The 17,610-nt window shown below is 38.4% G+C and overlaps 2 protein-coding genes across 2 annotated transcripts; one reads left to right on the top strand and one right to left on the bottom strand.

Moving 5' to 3' along the window:
* The first annotated feature begins 161 nt into the window (after positions 1–161).
* On the top strand, positions 162–8,281 carry LOC101477343 (cytochrome P450 3A27). The gene is made up of 14 exons (XM_014411581.4): positions 162–1,763; positions 2,050–2,175; positions 2,329–2,422; positions 2,594–2,646; positions 3,032–3,131; positions 3,916–4,032; positions 4,262–4,347; positions 4,440–4,582; positions 4,665–4,789; positions 5,588–5,672; positions 6,803–6,963; positions 7,066–7,292; positions 7,684–7,846; positions 7,931–8,281. The coding sequence occupies exons 2-14, from the start codon at positions 2,108–2,110 to the stop codon at positions 8,003–8,005; spliced, it is 1,497 nt and encodes a 498-aa protein (XP_014267067.2). The 5' UTR covers positions 162–1,763; positions 2,050–2,107; the 3' UTR covers positions 8,006–8,281.
* A 1,194-nt stretch (positions 8,282–9,475) lies between these two features.
* On the bottom strand, positions 9,476–17,435 carry LOC101476506 (cytochrome P450 3A40). Its single transcript, XM_004570030.4, has 13 exons — positions 17,186–17,435; positions 16,979–17,072; positions 16,754–16,806; positions 15,246–15,345; positions 14,704–14,820; positions 13,841–13,926; positions 13,607–13,749; positions 13,402–13,526; positions 13,211–13,295; positions 11,603–11,763; positions 11,278–11,504; positions 10,937–11,099; positions 9,476–10,855 (listed from the first exon to the last, which is right to left on the bottom strand). The coding sequence occupies exons 1-13, from the start codon at positions 17,233–17,235 to the stop codon at positions 10,781–10,783; spliced, it is 1,479 nt and encodes a 492-aa protein (XP_004570087.3). The 5' UTR covers positions 17,236–17,435; the 3' UTR covers positions 9,476–10,780.
* Between the last annotated feature and the right edge of the window lie 175 nt (positions 17,436–17,610).

The following is a 17,610-nucleotide window of genomic DNA, read 5'->3' as shown; positions in this document are numbered from 1 at the left end:
TTTAGGTTTGCCTTTGTTAATTTTGTCTTGTTTTCTTTCATGCATGAGCTTTATACAAATGAATAAATAAAATTACAGTTTGAAATCTAGAGACTTATCAGAATATCTCTTGGGACAGTTAAGTCCATGAAATAAGCTGCTGGCAGCTATACACGTCTCATTGATGGCTGTAGTCTTATTATTGGTTTTACCATCACAGCTAGCCAGGTTTCCAAAGGCATAGGGTCTTGTGGGCTAGTCAGAGCGGACACTCCATTTTCCCTCCTGCATCCAGTCTTGAGTCTTGTAGACCGATAGCCTCTCTGGCTTTCAGGCATGAATGCTCACATTTTACAAAGCCCGGACCTAGTTAGCATGTAAATATACACATTCATTAATGGTTTTTACAGTTTTTACAGTGTTGTGGTCAGAATATTGGTCTGCTCCACCTCCTCTTGGGGTGTCTTAAAGAGTTAACAGAGTGGAGAGACAGTCAAGATACAATAGAGAATGTTTGGTTATGTTGTAATCTTGGTTGTCTCAGTGAGAGACTCTCTCCAGCTCTAGGGCCACTTGGAGAACGTTATAATTAAACTATCAGTGATTTCCACGAGCACAGATGTTTTATGCATAAGTTGTTGGGTGTGGCCAGGTAAGACGGGGATCATTCTACAAACATATGGAATATGTAGGACCTTTTAGGTTTGGATTTTTTCCACCCTTAATAATAAACACCTTAATTTAGACGTTTTGTATACATGTTGTGTTTAATTTTATTATCTTTGTCTAATATTTACATTTGTTTGATGATCTGAAACATTTAAGTGCAACAAACATCCGAAACAAAATATAGTAGGATCCGCCCTGTTAAGAGGGAGTTTTTCGTTCCCACCGTCTCCAAAGTACTTCCTCAGGGCTTGGTCGTATGATTATTGAGGTTTTCTCGCTTTTCTTTGTATTTTTTAGGGTCATTACCTTACAATATAAAGCACCTTGAGGCAGCTGTTGTTGTGATTTGACGCTTTATAAATGAAATTGAATTAAATTGGTGTAAATTTTAAAATAAAAGAAATGATTTAATTAATAATCTCAAAGCAGGAACAATTACTTAATGATGAATACTGTGAAATGTTTCTGGATAACTTCAGAATTAGGTTGTAGTGCAGGGAGAGACTTGGCTAAGAAACCAACTGAGAAGCTGGGAAAATAATATTTATTTGATGATGAAAGCATAGAAATTAACTGAGAAACTAAGACCAGATTCAAGCTGGGGTCATTGTATGTCATGCTGGATTCTCAACTCGCTGGCCAAACAAGAAAAACAGACATGTTACCCAGAATTGGAAATGTTTACACATTTCAATGTAATTAAAGTCGCAAACCCTGTGCCTACTCCTTTGCTAATCTCTCTAGGAGATATCGTTCTTTAGTTTGGACAATAACACGCCAGCAAAACTCTAATGCATAGTAGAATTAGATAAATCTCACTGCAATTAGTATGGATCACGTCATCAGAGCGATAAACATGTTAAGTAAAACACAAGAAAAGTACTGAAGAGAGTAATGCTTGCACACTTCCACAAAGCTGTGAGAGAAGAATTACAGCAGCCTGTGTCAGGGACATTATCAGCTTCTGCAGGGCCTCCTTGGTTTTTGTAGAAAAAAGGTGGGTCTCAAACAACTGCTGAGCATGCGCAGGAGTAATAGCCCCGTAGAAATATTCACAAGACTCATATGTTAAAAGTCGATTAGAGACAAACTAGACCGGACGGCAACCGTGGAAAGTGAGAAAATAATTATTGGGGGGATAATGGAGAACTTCGTTATTACAGGGAAGTATTAAAACAGATCAAAACGAAAGTTGATTTACAAACCAAGGACACCCTAAAGCGGATCATTTCATGCAGCAGAAATAGCAGACACATTAGAAATCGTTGATGGTTAAAGTATTTTATTCAGACTTACGCAAAACCAAAAACGTTTTAAAAGCGTCTGACCCTTTTTACACCTTATTACGTAAACACATTTTTGTCTCATACGCTCTCCTCCCACCACATGACGTCTTCTTAGGTTCGCTGGTTTTCCAGCCTTCAGCTACACCTGCGCTTTTGTCGGAACGAGGTCAAAAATGTTTTTCACGCTGTTTTCAGCAACCACCTGGACTTTGCTTGCCCTCCTTTTCACGTTGATATTACTGTGAGTATTCCTCGACTGTTCACTGCGGTCAAGCCACCGCACCTGGAATCTTGTTTCTTCTTAATTACCTCGAAAGCAACAGTTGGGTGTCAGGCTTGCTGTTTGTTTTATTGTCCAACTGGCTCCTATCCTCGCTCTCTTTTTGCAACACAGGTACGGATTATGGCCATATCGGTTATTCAAAAAGCTGGGGATACCTGGACCGAGACCCCTGCCTTTTATTGGAACGATGCTGGGCATGAAGAAGGTACGTACATACACTAAACTCACCTTAGCGACTGGGATACGAGGAGCAGACTGATTTAATCATTGAGATTTAGAGATCGGGATTTGCTTGATGAACCTGTCTGTGCTCACGTCCAATTCAGTGGCTTTTTGACACTAATACACTTTTTTTTTCCTGTCTACCTTTTTGCAGGGATTTCTTGCTTTTGACCTAGAGTGCCATGCCAAGTATGGGGACGTCTGGGGGTGAGTTGTTAATTCATCATGACTGATAGAAGACGCATTCAAAACCACCACTGATATCCACTCATACCAAAATATCTCTGGGAGCCAAACTCACAGTATGTTAAAAATGTAACATATTGTGACTGTGGTTGTGAGGTCAACTCTGTGACAGGATGGAATAATGAAAAAAGTTTTCTACTGGCTTCCTCTTTTTATGAAGTTGTTCTTACTTTGGAGCTTGATCTGATAAAATAGTTTAAATATGAGATGGTAAACAAATATCTTTCGGTGGAAACATAACAAACCATTTTCTCTTTAGGGATAAGTGCAAGAATCAGCTTACATATCTAGATGTGTAATAGTACAAAAAAAAAAAGAATTGTGAAAGACTCTTTTCTTTTTTTAGGTTGTACGATGGACGAACGCCAGTGTTGATGATTGCTGACCCTGAGATTGTTAAAACTGTGATGGTGAAGGAGTGCTACTCTGCATTTACCAACCGCAGGGTAAGAGGTTCATCTTGTTGTATATCAGTGTATGTCAGTGCAACACTCTCCATGTAACATAGAGTCTGCTAACTAAACATTGTTTTTTACTTTATTATTTTTCCAAGTTTGCTTTCAGTGGCGCTACAGTCTGAGGCTGACGTGTGTAATAACACAATAACTACAGGGACAAACTGGTATTATATATAAATGAAGTAATGTTCAAATCTGGCAGATTGGACTTTCACCAAGAGTTACACATTTATACTCAAGGGTTACATCAGCCCACACGTACACAGGAGCTGAGACACATGAAGTAAACCAAGCAACACACTTCACTGTTTTGTAGCCACCTAGAGATGAACGATAGATGTTATCTTTCTTGCTCTGTATAGCAGAATCAGAGATACTTTTACAAAGGGGGCGGGCCCCACACTTTGGGAAGGTCTGCATTATAATATATTATATAGAAGGACTTGGAGAGAGCTGTATCTCACTGCGTGAATGTCTTAAGATCTCAGATATTAGAAGCCAAAGATTTCAGCCAACAATCGTTGGTTCCTATCGTAAGGGTAATAAAATCATATTGGTCATAAAATTTTAGTATGTAATGCTTCAAGGCCAGGGGTCAAAGGTCAGACATCAGCAATCTGCTATAAACGCAGGTTGACGTCATGTTGTAATGAAAACATAAGCGCTTGCGCTTTGGCGAAAATGGTGTTAGAAGACATTACACTATCTGAGGAAACTTTGAGTTTCTGTGTGACAGGGTGGAAGCAACAGTAAAGTTATTTCCTTTTCACAGGATACCAGTTTTGTCAGTGGACCTATGGATGACGCCATTACAGTAGTCAAAGATGAAAGGTGGAAACGAATTCGCAACAGCCTGTCTCCATGCTTCACAAGTGGAAGACTGAAACAGGTTGATATCACATCTGAGTTCATTAACCACTTGTGTGTTAACATGTATATGAAGTGCATTTTTTTACTTGCTAAAATATGTTGGGAGAACAACTCCCAGGCATGGCTAAAACTGTTGGTACCTTTACACTTAAAAAAAATCATGGACAAAAAATATTGACCTAGACTAGATTAAAAAAAATTATAAACATAATTCTCTTATTTTGTTTCCATTACTAAAAAAAAAAAAGGTTTTTCCCCTCGTTGCTCGCTATGCAGAACGACTTGTTGCAAAACTTGAGGAAGCAAATTTGGATGAACCCATCACTGTCAAACAGTATGTTGTTCATCTGTAAAATGCAAACATATTATACTGTTCGGCCTAAAATAAATAATGCACTGACCATTTGTCTTTTCCAACTCTCATAGGTTTGTGGCTCCTTACAGTTTAGACACTGTGACCAGTGCTTCTTTCAGTGTGGAGACAGACTCCATAAACAATCCAAATGATCCAGTTAATGTTCAAGTCCAGAAACTACTTAAGATGAAAATTTGGCTTTTATTCTTACTAAGTATGCCCTCCTTTTATGCAAACACCATTTGGTAATATGCTATCTTTAGCTTTAGGTTAACAACTCTTTGCTCTCTTTTCAGTGGCATTTCCCTTTGGTGGACGTCTGGCAGAGCTCCTGAAAATTGATATTGTGCCCAAGGACAGCATTGACTTTTTCTACAACATCATCAAGAGATTTAAAGATCAGCATCATGAAGAGAAATCTGTAAGCATTCAATTTAAAATGGAAGATCAACATTGTCTTGTCTGTATGCACTAACCTTTGGGTCATTGTCATGTAGCTGTAGCTTCATGTTATGTGGGGTCGAAAAGGAAGATGCTGCGAGGGACTGTACATATTCTTGGCTATAATACTGTACAAAAATAGTATAGCAGTACTATAGTTGTGCTGAGTCTTTTCAGTGTCCCCATCCTGATGTTTTAAACTCAACATGCCAAACAATGAGCAGCTCTATCCTCACCTGCAACTTCTCAATCACATAGTAAAACATCCCATGCCTTTTCTTGCTGTGTCATTCTAATGGCACCATAATTTACAAAGCAAATGTATTGTTGAATTTAAAAGGAAATGAAACTAGTTGCAGAGCCAATCACCTCATCAGGAAAGTGTTTACTGACACAATGTAGCTAAAGTGTTGTTTTATGTAGCTTTGAAACAAGAGTAGTCACCCCCTGGTGACCATTAGGAAAAATTACTTCAGGGAAAAACTTTAGAGAAACTTCTGCGGTTTTTTTTGGTTTTTTTTTGTTTGTTTGTTTGTTCTTGGATGTAGTTTTGGACAAGAACACCAGTGACGCCTGTTTTCATCCATGAGGTGTGTGCGGCAAAAAGCCGTACAACATGTGCCTTGAGGCGACTGTTGTTCTGATTTGGCGCTATATAAATTTTACCTGTATTAACTTGTGTGTGCTACTCTAGTATTGTTTTAACTTTGGAATATTCAATTTCATACATGGTTTCTGGAATTGTTGTTAACGATGAATGTTTTCTTTTCTTATCTAGGACCGAGCAGACTTTCTGCAGGTGTTGATTCAGAGTGAGATCCCAGAAAAGACGTATAAGGATTATGAAGAACAGCCAAGTAAAGGTATGTTTTTACCACAGAAGTATCAGGGCGAGTAGGGCAAAGTGTAGGGCTCAGCTTGTTGTCCACTTTCAAGTCACTCATGTCACATGTACTGCAGACCACTCAGGATCAGGGGTTTTACACACAATTTTTTCTCATGACATCAATCTGCTCATATGTCTCATGTACAAGAGACCTGCCAGTGTTACATGTTATAAATCAGGACCTGGGTGATAATTAAATGAAGGGCTGTACATACCTCTGTAATATCCCTGTACGTATTTATATAGCCAGCCTGGCTAAGTGTTTTAAATTGTATGTGAGAGATGTCAAAGTGAGCCTGGACTGTAACAGGCCCTATGAGGCACTGTGAGGTGTATGAGATATTGTGGAGCATTAAGGGCTTTGTATTTCAAGATGAGGGAGCCATGGAAGAGTAGCCAGGAGAAATGGGATATCTATTTCTCGTTGGTGTTACCACTTCTATATACAGCATTTTAGAGCTATTGGAACTTGGAAACTACTGGAGAAATTTAACACACAGGAGAAGACACACAGCATGAGAAGACTACATCACAAAGAACAAGGAGAGACAGACAATAAATAAACAGCAGGTAATGAGGGGAGATGGGAAACAGTTGGGAAATACACTGGGAGCAAATCAGGAATAACAAGACAAGGGAAGTTGAACTGAACACAAAGCACCTGAGACAAGAGACTATCACAATAAAACAGGAAATTACACTGAGAGGGAGACGAGAGGACTTGACACAGGTAACAAATACAGAGACATGACTGTCTTCACAATACAGGCACAAAAGGGAACGGACAAAAGTCAGCTATAATTAACCTAGAGACACAAAATAGAGAACACACAAGCTCAAAACACTGCATCCATGTCACAAAACACTTGCAATAATTAGTTTGTCTTACCTTCAGTTAACTATCTGTTAGCTATTAAAGTAATTCCTCAGGAGTGTCAAACATTATGTGGTTCTTCACATCACCTTCAGATTTAGGAAACTGTCTCTGGCATTTTTCTTTTTGATCAGTTGTCAGTTTCAGTGTGAGATTGGCTCAGTACTAGTTACTGATTACTTTAGGGTTATTATATTAATTATAAACGGACTTTGATTTTGTTTTTTCTGTAGGTTTGACTGAACATGAGATGCTTTCCCAGGCCTTGATCTTCATCTTTGGAGGCTACGAGACCACCAGTACCACTCTAACTAACATCCTTTATAATCTGGCCACCAACCCTGATGCGTTGCAGACCTTACACAAAGAAATTGATGCTAACCTGAAGGAAGATGTACAGTAATTCGTCCCATGATGTGTTTCCATCACTGATTTAGTAGTGGACATCATTTACATATTGTCTTTTTTTTTGTGTTTGCTGCCTTTATTTGTCTAGGCACCCATTTCATACGAGGAGCTGACTGGTCTACAGTACCTGGACCAAGTTATACTTGAATCAATGCGTTTGATTCCCACTGCCCCTCGAATTGACAGGACATGCAAAAAAACTGTGCAGGTGCATGGCCTCACCATCCCCGAGGGAACCATAGTTGGGGTTCCTGCGTGGGTGTTGCACAAAGACCCACGCTACTGGAACTCACCTGAGCTTTTTAGACCAGAGAGGTAAATGTGCATGTAGGTGTGTCATCACAAGGTTATGAAGAACCCTGTCGCTCTCCACAAGAGAGAATAATTAGTGAAATCTGGGACGTTTGCTTTATCTTTTTCATCCCAAAACCTCTGCAGCTGTCTGCTTTGAGTCATTGTTGTTCTGGAAGCTGAACTGTTCCCCTAGACTGAGGGTGCTGCAGTGTGGAGCTGGTTTTGATCTGACTTGTCCTCAATCAGGCCCGAGAGCTCCTCAAAGCTTTAGAAGTAACAGTGTATTTTTGCCCTGAACTACGCCCTCCTACTCTTTATGTTGAAGGTTGCCTGAACATCGTGGTTAAATACAGTGAATTATAGGACTCTACATATCTACATTTTTAAAGGTTTGTTTGATCTGTATCTGCAGGTTCAGTAAAGACAACATGGAAGAGGTGAACCCATATGCGTTCATGCCATTTGGACTCGGCCCTCGTAACTGCGTTGGGATGCGCTACGCCATCCTTGTTATGAAAATGGTTATTGTCCGTCTCTTGCAGAAGTACACTTTGGAAACATGCAAAGAGACCATGGTAATAGCAACACTCCTCCACATTCAAACTGTCATGGTACTCTGCTGTCCTGTCACTGATTTTACATCCATTTCTTTTTTCTAGATTCCACTTCAGTTTGACTGGAAGTTTCAGCCAGTTCAGCCTGTAAAACTCAAGTTTGTTCCCAGAAATCAGTAGTCTAAGAGGGAGCTGCTAGCATGATGACGTTCATTGTGCATTTTTTTTCTACTGCTAAATTTAAAAGGTTATCAAGTCAGTGCAGTGTAAACACTTGAATTTTCTTGCAGCATTAATAAATTTTAATGACTTTGGATTTGTGCAAACATTATTTTGTGACACTTCTGCTTTAAATTTGCTTTTCATCATTGTTTGATTACTTTTGATTTCTCTTTGTGTATGCGTTTCATGGGTTAATAAGTACAAAGTAAATAAATATAAAATAAATACAGTCTACACAGTCTAGAGACAGTCTTTTTAAAATCTTTCATGTGCATTAAATATGCTGCTGGCAGTGATGCATGTCTCAGTGATGGCTGTAGCCCTATTGTTGGTGGTTTCTGTCTCCACCCATTTTTTCAACAGCTAGTGGGGCTCATTCTGGACTCACAGGTTTGATCGTGGTTTTCTGACAGTCCAAAAATCAATGTTTTGTATTGCTCACTAATTAAAACGGACCAGTTATGCTGAATTCCTGTTCTACATTTGTATACTTGGACTCCAGAGTAGCTCAAGCTGTCCTACTTATCATATGCTTTATTCCAGTGGTTGCCAACCCCCGAGCCATGGACCAGTATCGGGCCGTGAGAGTTGAGGTTTGGGTGGGAAATTTATGGTTTTCAGGGTTTTTGTAATTTTTTTATGACTTTTTTTTTTAATAGTTTTTATCGTTAACTCTGTTTCCCTGGGCCTTTTTGCATGTGTTATGAATAAATCTTTTTTTTTTTTGGTACCGGTTTTATTTTGTTGTATTTATCCGCAACACCTTAAAGTCTGGTCCGTGAAAATATTGTTGGGCATAAACCGGTCTGTGGTGCAAAAAAGGTTTAGGACCGCTGCTTTATTCAGCTCCCCAGTTTATCCTGTCTATGAAACAAGCCATTTTAACCCTCTAAAGGGATGATTTAAACAAAGTGGGTGGAGCTCAGTGAGCCTTCTAGGGATTTTACACGTTCGGACTTTATTATTTGAAACTTGTTAACCATCAGCATTGCAACTTATATAAGTTAAAATTATTAAAAGCATAATAGTTCCATTTAGCTTATTTTAAACCTATTTGTTGTTTTAAAATTGATGAAATGGTATAAAATTTACTAGGAAACTTTGTATCACCTTTGAAATCCTTTCCAGTGAAATCCACTTAGGAGTAAAAAGTTAATGTTCAGTGCATGTGATGAGGGTCCTGAAAATGAAGGATCATAATCTGATCTTTTGGCTGATGCTGTTGACATGAAAGCATTCCTGTCACTGTAAAAACAGGCAAACTTTACAGTTTTTTACAGATTTTTACTCAGTACTGCATTTGTTCAACATACCACTGTTAAAAATAATAAAAGAAGGAGCATGTGGAACTATTCCTTCTGGAAAATGAAATTTGTCCAAATTGTCAGCATAGAAGAAGAAGCACAGAGGCTCAGTTCTGGAAACATATGCTGGAACTTTGGATTTTGGACATATTTTATTGTGAAAACATGAAAGACACTGACAGTAAACAGGCAATGCAAGTATTTGCATTTGATGACACAATCTGAAATTTCTTTCTATATAACCAGCAATGGACAGTCGTCAAAGTTTAGAACAAATCAAACTCTTGTTGCCAGCTGTTGAAGCTAGATGGAGACAGATACCACCAATAACAAAACTACAGTCATCAGTGAGAGGTGTATCGCACAAGCAGTAGCCTTATGATTTAATAAATGCAATTACAATTTAAAAATGTATAAACGCTAAAGTCAAAATCTCTTGAGTGTAAGGTCCATTTAAGACACCGACTGGTGTAACTTTTGGACACAAAATAGATCAACTTTTCAACACAATTTAAATAAAAGTAATTAAAAGAGATCAACACAGCAAAATCAGATGTTTAACCTGCTCTCATTCAATAACATTTTTTTTTTTTTTTTTTTTGCCTGTCCCGTTTGGCTCTTTTGCCATCAGAATTGTTGTCTAAAGGCAAAGAAAGATGCCCAACGGATTTACTTTACCAAATTGACCATCCCAGCCTTGCCATAATGGTCCATTTGATTCACCTTTTATTGTTTATTTTATTTTCACTTACTGAATATGGGACAGACTTGACTGGGGGAAAGAAGGGGAGAAAGAAAGAGGGAAAGAGAAACAGCTGAGAAGAGTGACGGGGGAGAAGGGCAAAAACCAAAAACCAACAGAATGAGCAGAAAAAGAAAAAAAGAAAAGAAAAAAAAAATGCATATATCAATCACCTGGATCACCTGCTGAGAAAGAAAAAAGAAAACAAGCAGAAGAGAACAAGAGTAATAGAATAAACAACATCACAATGATATATGGGAATATGACAGTAAATACTAAATATTAAACATTATTGTGCAGCACATAAGATCAACAGAACACAGTGTGCTTTGAGGTAGGAGCCAAAAAGGGTGTAGTTTGTGGGTGTGATCACCCGTGTGTACACCTGTGAGCATGGACGCGTTTGTTTTTTTGTTTTTTAAAAGGTTCCTTCATGTAATGATCTGCTAGAGGGTGTGGGGGGGCCACAGCCCCGTCCTCCAGGGCATGAAGCAGGTGTGGAGGAGATCAAAACTCCAGACATCCAGAGGCCCCCAGAACACAAGAGACCAAGGAAGACCAACAGAGGGGCAGCCGCGCCACTGTCAATAACATTTTAAAATAGTTGAAAATATCAACTCAGTGAATTTATCTTGGCAGCAGATATAAAAACATGTTTGATGGGATTTAGAGACGTTCCCTCTTAGATTACTCTTTTCTGAGAACAAACTTGAGTTTTACAGGCTGAACTGGCTGAAACTTCCAGTCAAACTGAAGTGGAATCTAAAAGAAAAAGAAAAGAAAATCAGGAACATGACAGCATAGTTGTATGACAGTCTGAATGTGGCAGAGTGCTGTTCTTACCATTGTCTCTTTGCATGTTTCCAAAGTGTACTTCTGCAAGAGACGGACAATAACCATCTTCGTGGTGAGTAGGCCGTAGCGCCTCCCAACGCAGTTACGAGGGCCGAGTCCAAATGGCATGTACGTGTATGGGTTCACCTCCTCCCCGCTGTCTTTACTGAACCTGCAGATACAGATGAGACTTTTACGTTTATTCTGCTATTTGAAACATTAAAAAATAACATAACAGGTGTGTAAAAAGAGAGATATGGCTGGGTTACTCTGCACAAATACAACATTTTCTTTAAGAATTATGTCCCAGTGGATGAGTTTTCAATAAGTTTGTAATGGCACACATTTACCTCTCTGGTCTGAAAAGCTCAGGTGAGTTCCAGTAGTGTGGGTCTTTGTGCAACACCCACACAGGAATTCCAACCACAGTTCCCTCAGGGATGGTGAGGCCATTCACTTTGACAGTTTTTTTGCACACCCTGTCGAGGCGAGGGGCAACGGGAAACAGTCGCATTGATTCAAGTATAACTTGGTCCAGGTATTTTAGACTGGTCAGCTCCTCGTATAAAATGGGCGCCTAGACAAATAATGGAGGTGGCAAGCACAAAAAGAAAATTAATTGTTGTCCATTATTCAAACAAAGATGACAGAAAATTATGTAAAGAATTACTGTACATCTTCCTTCAGGTTATCATCGATTTCTTTGTGTAAGGTCTGCAACACATCAGGGTTTGTAGCCAGATTATAAAGGATGTGAGTAACAGTGTTACTAGTGGTGTCGTAGCCTCCAAGGGTGAAGACGAAGGCCTGGGAAAGTATCTCATGTTCAGTCAAACCTAAAACAAAAAACAAAAGATTTTATGGTAATAAAAAGTGGAGCAGGGACCAAATACTGTTGATCTTCTTTCAGCTGCCCCCTGTAGGGGTCGCCACAGCAGATCATCTTTCTCCATCTCACACTGTCGCTAGCATCTTCCTCTGTCACACTAACGCTCTGCGTGTCCTTCTTTACTACATAGATGAGCTTCCTCTGAGTCTTTCCCTTTTCCTCCCTCCTGGCAGCTCCATTTTCAACACCCTTTACCTAACATATCTACTATCCGTCCTCTGGACATGTACAAACTATCTCAGCCTTCGTTCTCTAACCTTATCGTTAAAGTGCTCAACCTGAGCTTTCCACCTCCAGCTCAGCCTTTTCTAGGGTCACCATCTCTAAACCTTACATGTAGGCACAACTACATTCTTGTTAGCTTTCCCCCCTCACACTCATATACACCCACTTCACTCTATGTCCAGTCCACTCTCTTCTGGACTATCTGTTGCTTTGGATGGTTGACCCCAAGTAACTCTAGAGTTGGATGTCTCGAGACCACTTTTATGTGGTCTTGGTCTTGACTTGGTCTCAACGGACTTTTGGTCTTGGTCTTGTCTCTGTCTTACTTCTCAGATTGAAATAGTGTTCGGGAGATTTGGAGTCAACCACTGGCGGAGCCGGGGGTGGGTGGCTTACTGGGCTTAAGCCCGGGTCATTTTTTCAAAAGCCAATTTTTCAGTTTAAAGACTTTTTTTGTCTCGGTCTTGGTCTCGATACCCTTTGGTCTTGGTCTTGTCTTGGTCACGGTTTATGCGGTCTTGACTACAAGTCTATTAAACTCCTATAGCTTCAGTATCTCTGTAGCATCTGTCTCCCTCTCATCCAGACACATGTATTCTATCTTGCATCTACTGACTTTCCTCCCTCTTCTTTCCAAAGTATACCTCCATCTCTTCAGGCTTTCTTCCACCTGCTCCCTTCGCTCACTACAAATCATCAGTGAACAGCACTGCCTGAGGTCATCTGTCAACGTGTCCATTAACATTGTGAAAGCAAGAGCAGTTCTCCTGTGTACTGTCTTCATCTCCCTAGTTCACATTTTCTTCGCTAACCTCTACGTTTGAATACTTTCTTGTACTTCTCCATTTCCTCTTTCCTCTATCCAGAGGATACACCAAACACATTCTTGGCAGTTTCCCCTCAACACTTAAAAACACTCAAAACTCTTCACTATCACCCAGAGCTTGTCTCAACTACATTCGTGAGCTCTGCCCTGTATTCTTCCCTCTTAAAATATGTATTTTGACATTAACTGTTAAAATAAATGATCAGTATACAGCTATACAGAATTGAATTTAAAATCCTCATTCTCAAATACAAAGCTCTTAAGACTCCATCATATATCGGAGACCTCATATTTGAGACTGGAGGCTAACTTGGGCTTGGTTACTTCTCCGATAAAAACATACCTTTACGTGGCTGTTCTTCATTGTTCTTATAGTTCTTTTCTGGGATCTCACTTTGAATCAACACATGCAGGAAGTCTGGTCGTGTCTGGTTTAAAGCAGACAAGCATTCAGAGCAGGACTTGAAAATGACCCAGAGGTAAGTGCATACAGACTAGATAATGTTGGTCTTCCTTTACAGATATAATGCTTACAGATTTGGCTTCATGATGCTCATCTTTAAATCGCTTGATAATGTTGAGGAAAAAGTTTATGTTTTCTTTGGGCATGATCTCAATTTTGAGCTGCTTTAACAGACGACGACTGAGGGGAAATGCCACTGAAAGAAGAGTAAAGAGTGGTTAACAAAAGGATATGATCAAATGGAGTTTGTGTAAAAGAGTAAAAGTAAGGTCATACTTAGCAAAAAGAAAAGCCCAGTGTTGACTTTAAGGACCTTCATAATTTGAACATTAATAGGGTTGTTTGGATTGTTTATGGAGTCTGTCTCCACACTGAAAGAAGCACTGGTCACAGTGTCCAAACTGTAAGGAGCTACAAACCTATAAGATTTGAAAATACATGTGGTGAATGCTTCAGTTATTTTAGGATGAACAGTGTAATGTGCTGGCATTTTACAGATTAACAACATACTGTTTGACATTGATGGGTTCATCCAAATTCGTTTCCTCAAGTTTTGCAACAAGTCGTTCTGCATAGCGAGCAACGAGGGGAAAAATCTTAAAGGAATAAAAGACAAAATAAGAGAATTATATTATATTTATTTTATTTTGGAGAGATATACCCATGTTTGCCACAAAATAAAACAATAAAAGAGCAATAAAAGAGTCAAATTCTTGTTTAATTCTGAAAATTACTGATTTCTCTGAGGATTTAGAAATAATTAGTGATATCCAATAATAATAATAATAACTAGTGGTATGTTTGGTAGCTCCATAATAAGGTGGTTTTCACAATTGCCAAACAAGCAAAAACTCACTGGTTTGGTACCAGGAGAAGACAGAAATTTAGTATAACAATCTGCTAAATGTAATAGGTGTAATGACACCTTTTGAATAAGGGGGCAGCCAAAAGTGTCTGTTATGTGGTTATATTTTGAGCCGTGGACAACATGTAGCTATAATTATTTGCACACTTTGGGAACTTAAAAAAGGAACGGCAAGTACCAGAACACAATTCACTTTAAATTAAAGTGGAAATAGTGGAATAAGGCTATTAGGAGCTACAAATAGTGCCTTATGTTAGTGATTTCCTGAAATACCTCAAATTACTGTGTACCTTTATGTCAGTATTATCCAAAGAAACAGCTAAATGTTAGTGATTTTATATATTATGTGTAAAGGTGCCAAAACTTTTTAATGATGCCTGTTTAAGTAGTTTGAGGAAAAAAACCCAATACAAAGTGATGACATTTGAACAAGAAATAAATCTATTACTTTTGTTGTAAGCGCACATTAAACACAGACGTGGTTAATAAACCCACATATGATATCGACCTGTTTCAGTCTTCCACTGGTGAAGCATGGAGACAGAGTGTTGCGAATCCGTTTCCACCGTTTGTCTTTCACTGCTGCCACTGCATCATCCAGAGGTTCGCTGAAGAAACCAGAATCCTTTGAAAAGGAAAACGACAAGGAAAAACTACTCTTAGTGTTTACAGTTTGCTTCCACCAACATCTTCCAGTCCCCTAACGACACGTGTAGTTTGCTCAGATAATGTAATATCATTTGTAATATCTTGTAGCATCATTTCTGTGATAGCTCTATATTATGCATTTTCATGTAGTACTTTGTTTGGACAGATCAATGTATATGGAATTAGAACAGTTTGGACAGGCCTGAGTAAAACGTAATTATTAACCTGCCCTTTTACCCCATGTTAATGATATATCTAGGGGGGAACATATTTCAGTTTAGCTTTCAAAAAAAAGCAAAAGATAAAACTCTTTTGGGGAGTGTTGCGCTGACAGGACATCCAAAGGTTTCATGATTTGCTGAATTTCCACTCTACTGTACGATAGAAAGCGGAGCCTCTTACCCTGCGGTTGGTAAATAAAGAGTAGCACTCTTTTACCATCACAGTTTTAACAATCTCAGGGTCGGTCACCATTAACACCGGCGTATGTCCATCGTACAACCTGCAGAAAAGGAAAGAGCCTTTCACAGTATCTTAAATCTTAAATCACAGCAAATCATTTAAGGCATTATTAAGCATCTGGATATGTAAAGCACCTTCAGATCAAAGAGGTTTTTTCATCTGTGCAGGTAGTAAAATTACACATCGATTACACGTGATGCTACAAATGGGATATCACGGTCCTATTATTATTAAATAAATACATGACAATGGAATAAGAAATTTTATAGAGTTTATTTTTGTAGGTTTTCATATGTTTCTCACTTCACATTCCCTGAACTCATACTTTGACTGGAATTCATTTGGCAAAAAAGAGGGGAAAAGGTAGGGGTGGGGGAAAAAATCGATACTGTGTAGTATCGTGATATTTTGTTTGCTAATAATGTATCGATACAGGGACAGCAGAAATCGATATTTTGTTACAAAAAAAGTTTTTGTGGACTGGAACTCTGACTTCAGAGCATGTTGATCCTTTTTCTGAGCAAGAATCCTGACATTCCTTCACTATCCAAATGTGTTTAACTTTTTTTTGGCAGCAATAAACATGACAGTTTACTTCTTTTAATTTAAGACATGTTTTATTTTAATTAAGTGTAAAACTTTTTTATTTAATGCAAAATTATATTTTCTTTTAATTTACTTTCAAATTCTTCAGTTGCTGAATGGGCTGCATAGTTTTCATAAATTGCATAGTTCAGAATAGCTATAATTGTACCAGATGGTTGCATTCAGTTAAGTTGGACTAGACTGTAATACAAACCGTTCAGTTTGTCAACAATAAAACTGACTGAAATGAGAGAAAGACTGAGTGCGAGACTTTGATATTAGATAAAATTAATATTGATAAAGTTTACCTTTATGTTCAGAATCTGAATATCGCAAAATATTTTAAAAAATTGCAATAATATCGTATCGTGCGTTAAGTATTGTGATAATATCGTATCGTGGGATGTATGGTGATTCCCACCTCTAGAAAAAGGATGAACAAATTTAAAGCTGAAGTGAAATAACTGCTTTTCAAATCTTCTATTAATCATTTTATATAAATTTTAATCTAAATATTGATAAAGGAATTTTGACATACTTATACTGTGAACCTGTTTGTGAACCTAGTGTAGATATAGTAGGATATATGCATTTCAGAAACTTCGCCTTGTGTTGTAAAGAACTGTCCCCAAACTTTTTCCCCTTTTATCCCTAAAATAAAGAAAATTGGATGCTATGCTTCCACCAAAAGAGATCTGCTTCAGGCCAAAAAGAGAAATGGCTTCATGAAAAATGTGAGCCAGTGAATATTTTTCCACCCTGTCCCAGTGATCATGGCAGTGATCATGGCTCACAGACAGAATTTGATATCAACAGACCTCCTGGTGATTTCTTGTATGTATACTGATGAAGCAAGAACTCACCCCCAGATGTCCCCATACTTGGCATGGCACTCTCTGTCAAAAGCAAGAAATCCCTACAAGAAGTTACAAGAAAATCTGTTTTAGTGTCAAAAAAAAAAACAAAACCAACCACTGAATAGGACATCTAAAGTATACAGAGAGCTCATTCATCTCGAATTCTCAAGGATCAAATCAGTCAGCTCTTCATATCCCAGTCTCTAAGGTGAGTTTGGTTTCTGTGCGTACCTTCCTCATGCCCAGCATCGTTCCAATAAAAGGCAGGGGCCGAGGTCCAGGTATCCCCAGCTTTTTGAAGAACCGATATGGCCATATTCCATATCTGTATTACAAAAAAAGGAAAAAAAATGGGATCATCAGTTGGACAGTAAAAAATAAAAAAATAAAAAACTCTGCCAGGATGACACCCAGCTATTGCTTTGGAGGAATACTCACAGTAAAATCAACGTAAAAAGCAGGGCCAGCAAAGTCCAGGTGAAAAACATTTTAACTTTGTTCCAACAAACAGGAGAGGAAATGTGGCTGCGAGCTGGAAAACAAGCGACCTATTTTCATTTTACACAATAACCCAGGAGGCCCAAAGAGATAAAGCTACTGATCAAACATCAGTGACACAGGTTATCACATGATCATCAGTGTGTAATAAACTTTTACGGCATCAAAAGGCACTCTGCTACTACTCACACTTTTTAATTATATGCACTTATTTTTGGCTTATTAGTAACAAATATGCACCAGATAGTTTTTTTATTACTTTATTCATGTTAAAAAAAAAGTGTGATCCCAAATGATTTGATGAATTTAAAATACAATTAATAAAAAGACATGTTTTGAGATATATTCTTTGAGTGTCATTTCAG

The sequence above is a fragment of the Maylandia zebra genome, linkage group LG13 (assembly GCF_041146795.1).
Source record: "Maylandia zebra isolate NMK-2024a linkage group LG13, Mzebra_GT3a, whole genome shotgun sequence".
Taxonomy (NCBI): Eukaryota; Metazoa; Chordata; class Actinopteri; order Cichliformes; family Cichlidae; genus Maylandia; species Maylandia zebra.
The sequence above is the reverse complement of the archived record's forward strand: the minus strand, read 5'-3'. Positions and strand labels throughout refer to the sequence as shown.

Bases quoted from the DNA above. Each gene is read 5' to 3' on its own strand.
- LOC101477343 (XM_014411581.4), top strand. From the start codon at position 2,108: ATGTTTTTCACGCTGTTTTCAGCAACCACCTGGACTTTGCTTGCCCTC. The intron at 3,132-3,915 runs GTAAGAGGTTCA...TCCTTTTCACAG, and splicing joins CTGCATTTACCAACCGCAGG to GATACCAGTTTTGTCAGTGG. The intron at 7,293-7,683 runs GTAAATGTGCAT...CTGTATCTGCAG, and splicing joins GAGCTTTTTAGACCAGAGAG to GTTCAGTAAAGACAACATGG.
- LOC101476506 (XM_004570030.4), bottom strand. From the start codon at position 17,235: ATGTTTTTCACCTGGACTTTGCTGGCCCTGCTTTTTACGTTGATTTTA. The intron at 17,073-17,185 runs GTGAGTATTCCT...TTTGTAATACAG, and splicing joins CTTTTTACGTTGATTTTACT to ATATGGAATATGGCCATATC. The intron at 10,856-10,936 runs GTAAGAACAGCA...TTTTTCTTTTAG, and splicing joins AAACATGCAAAGAGACAATG to ATTCCACTTCAGTTTGACTG.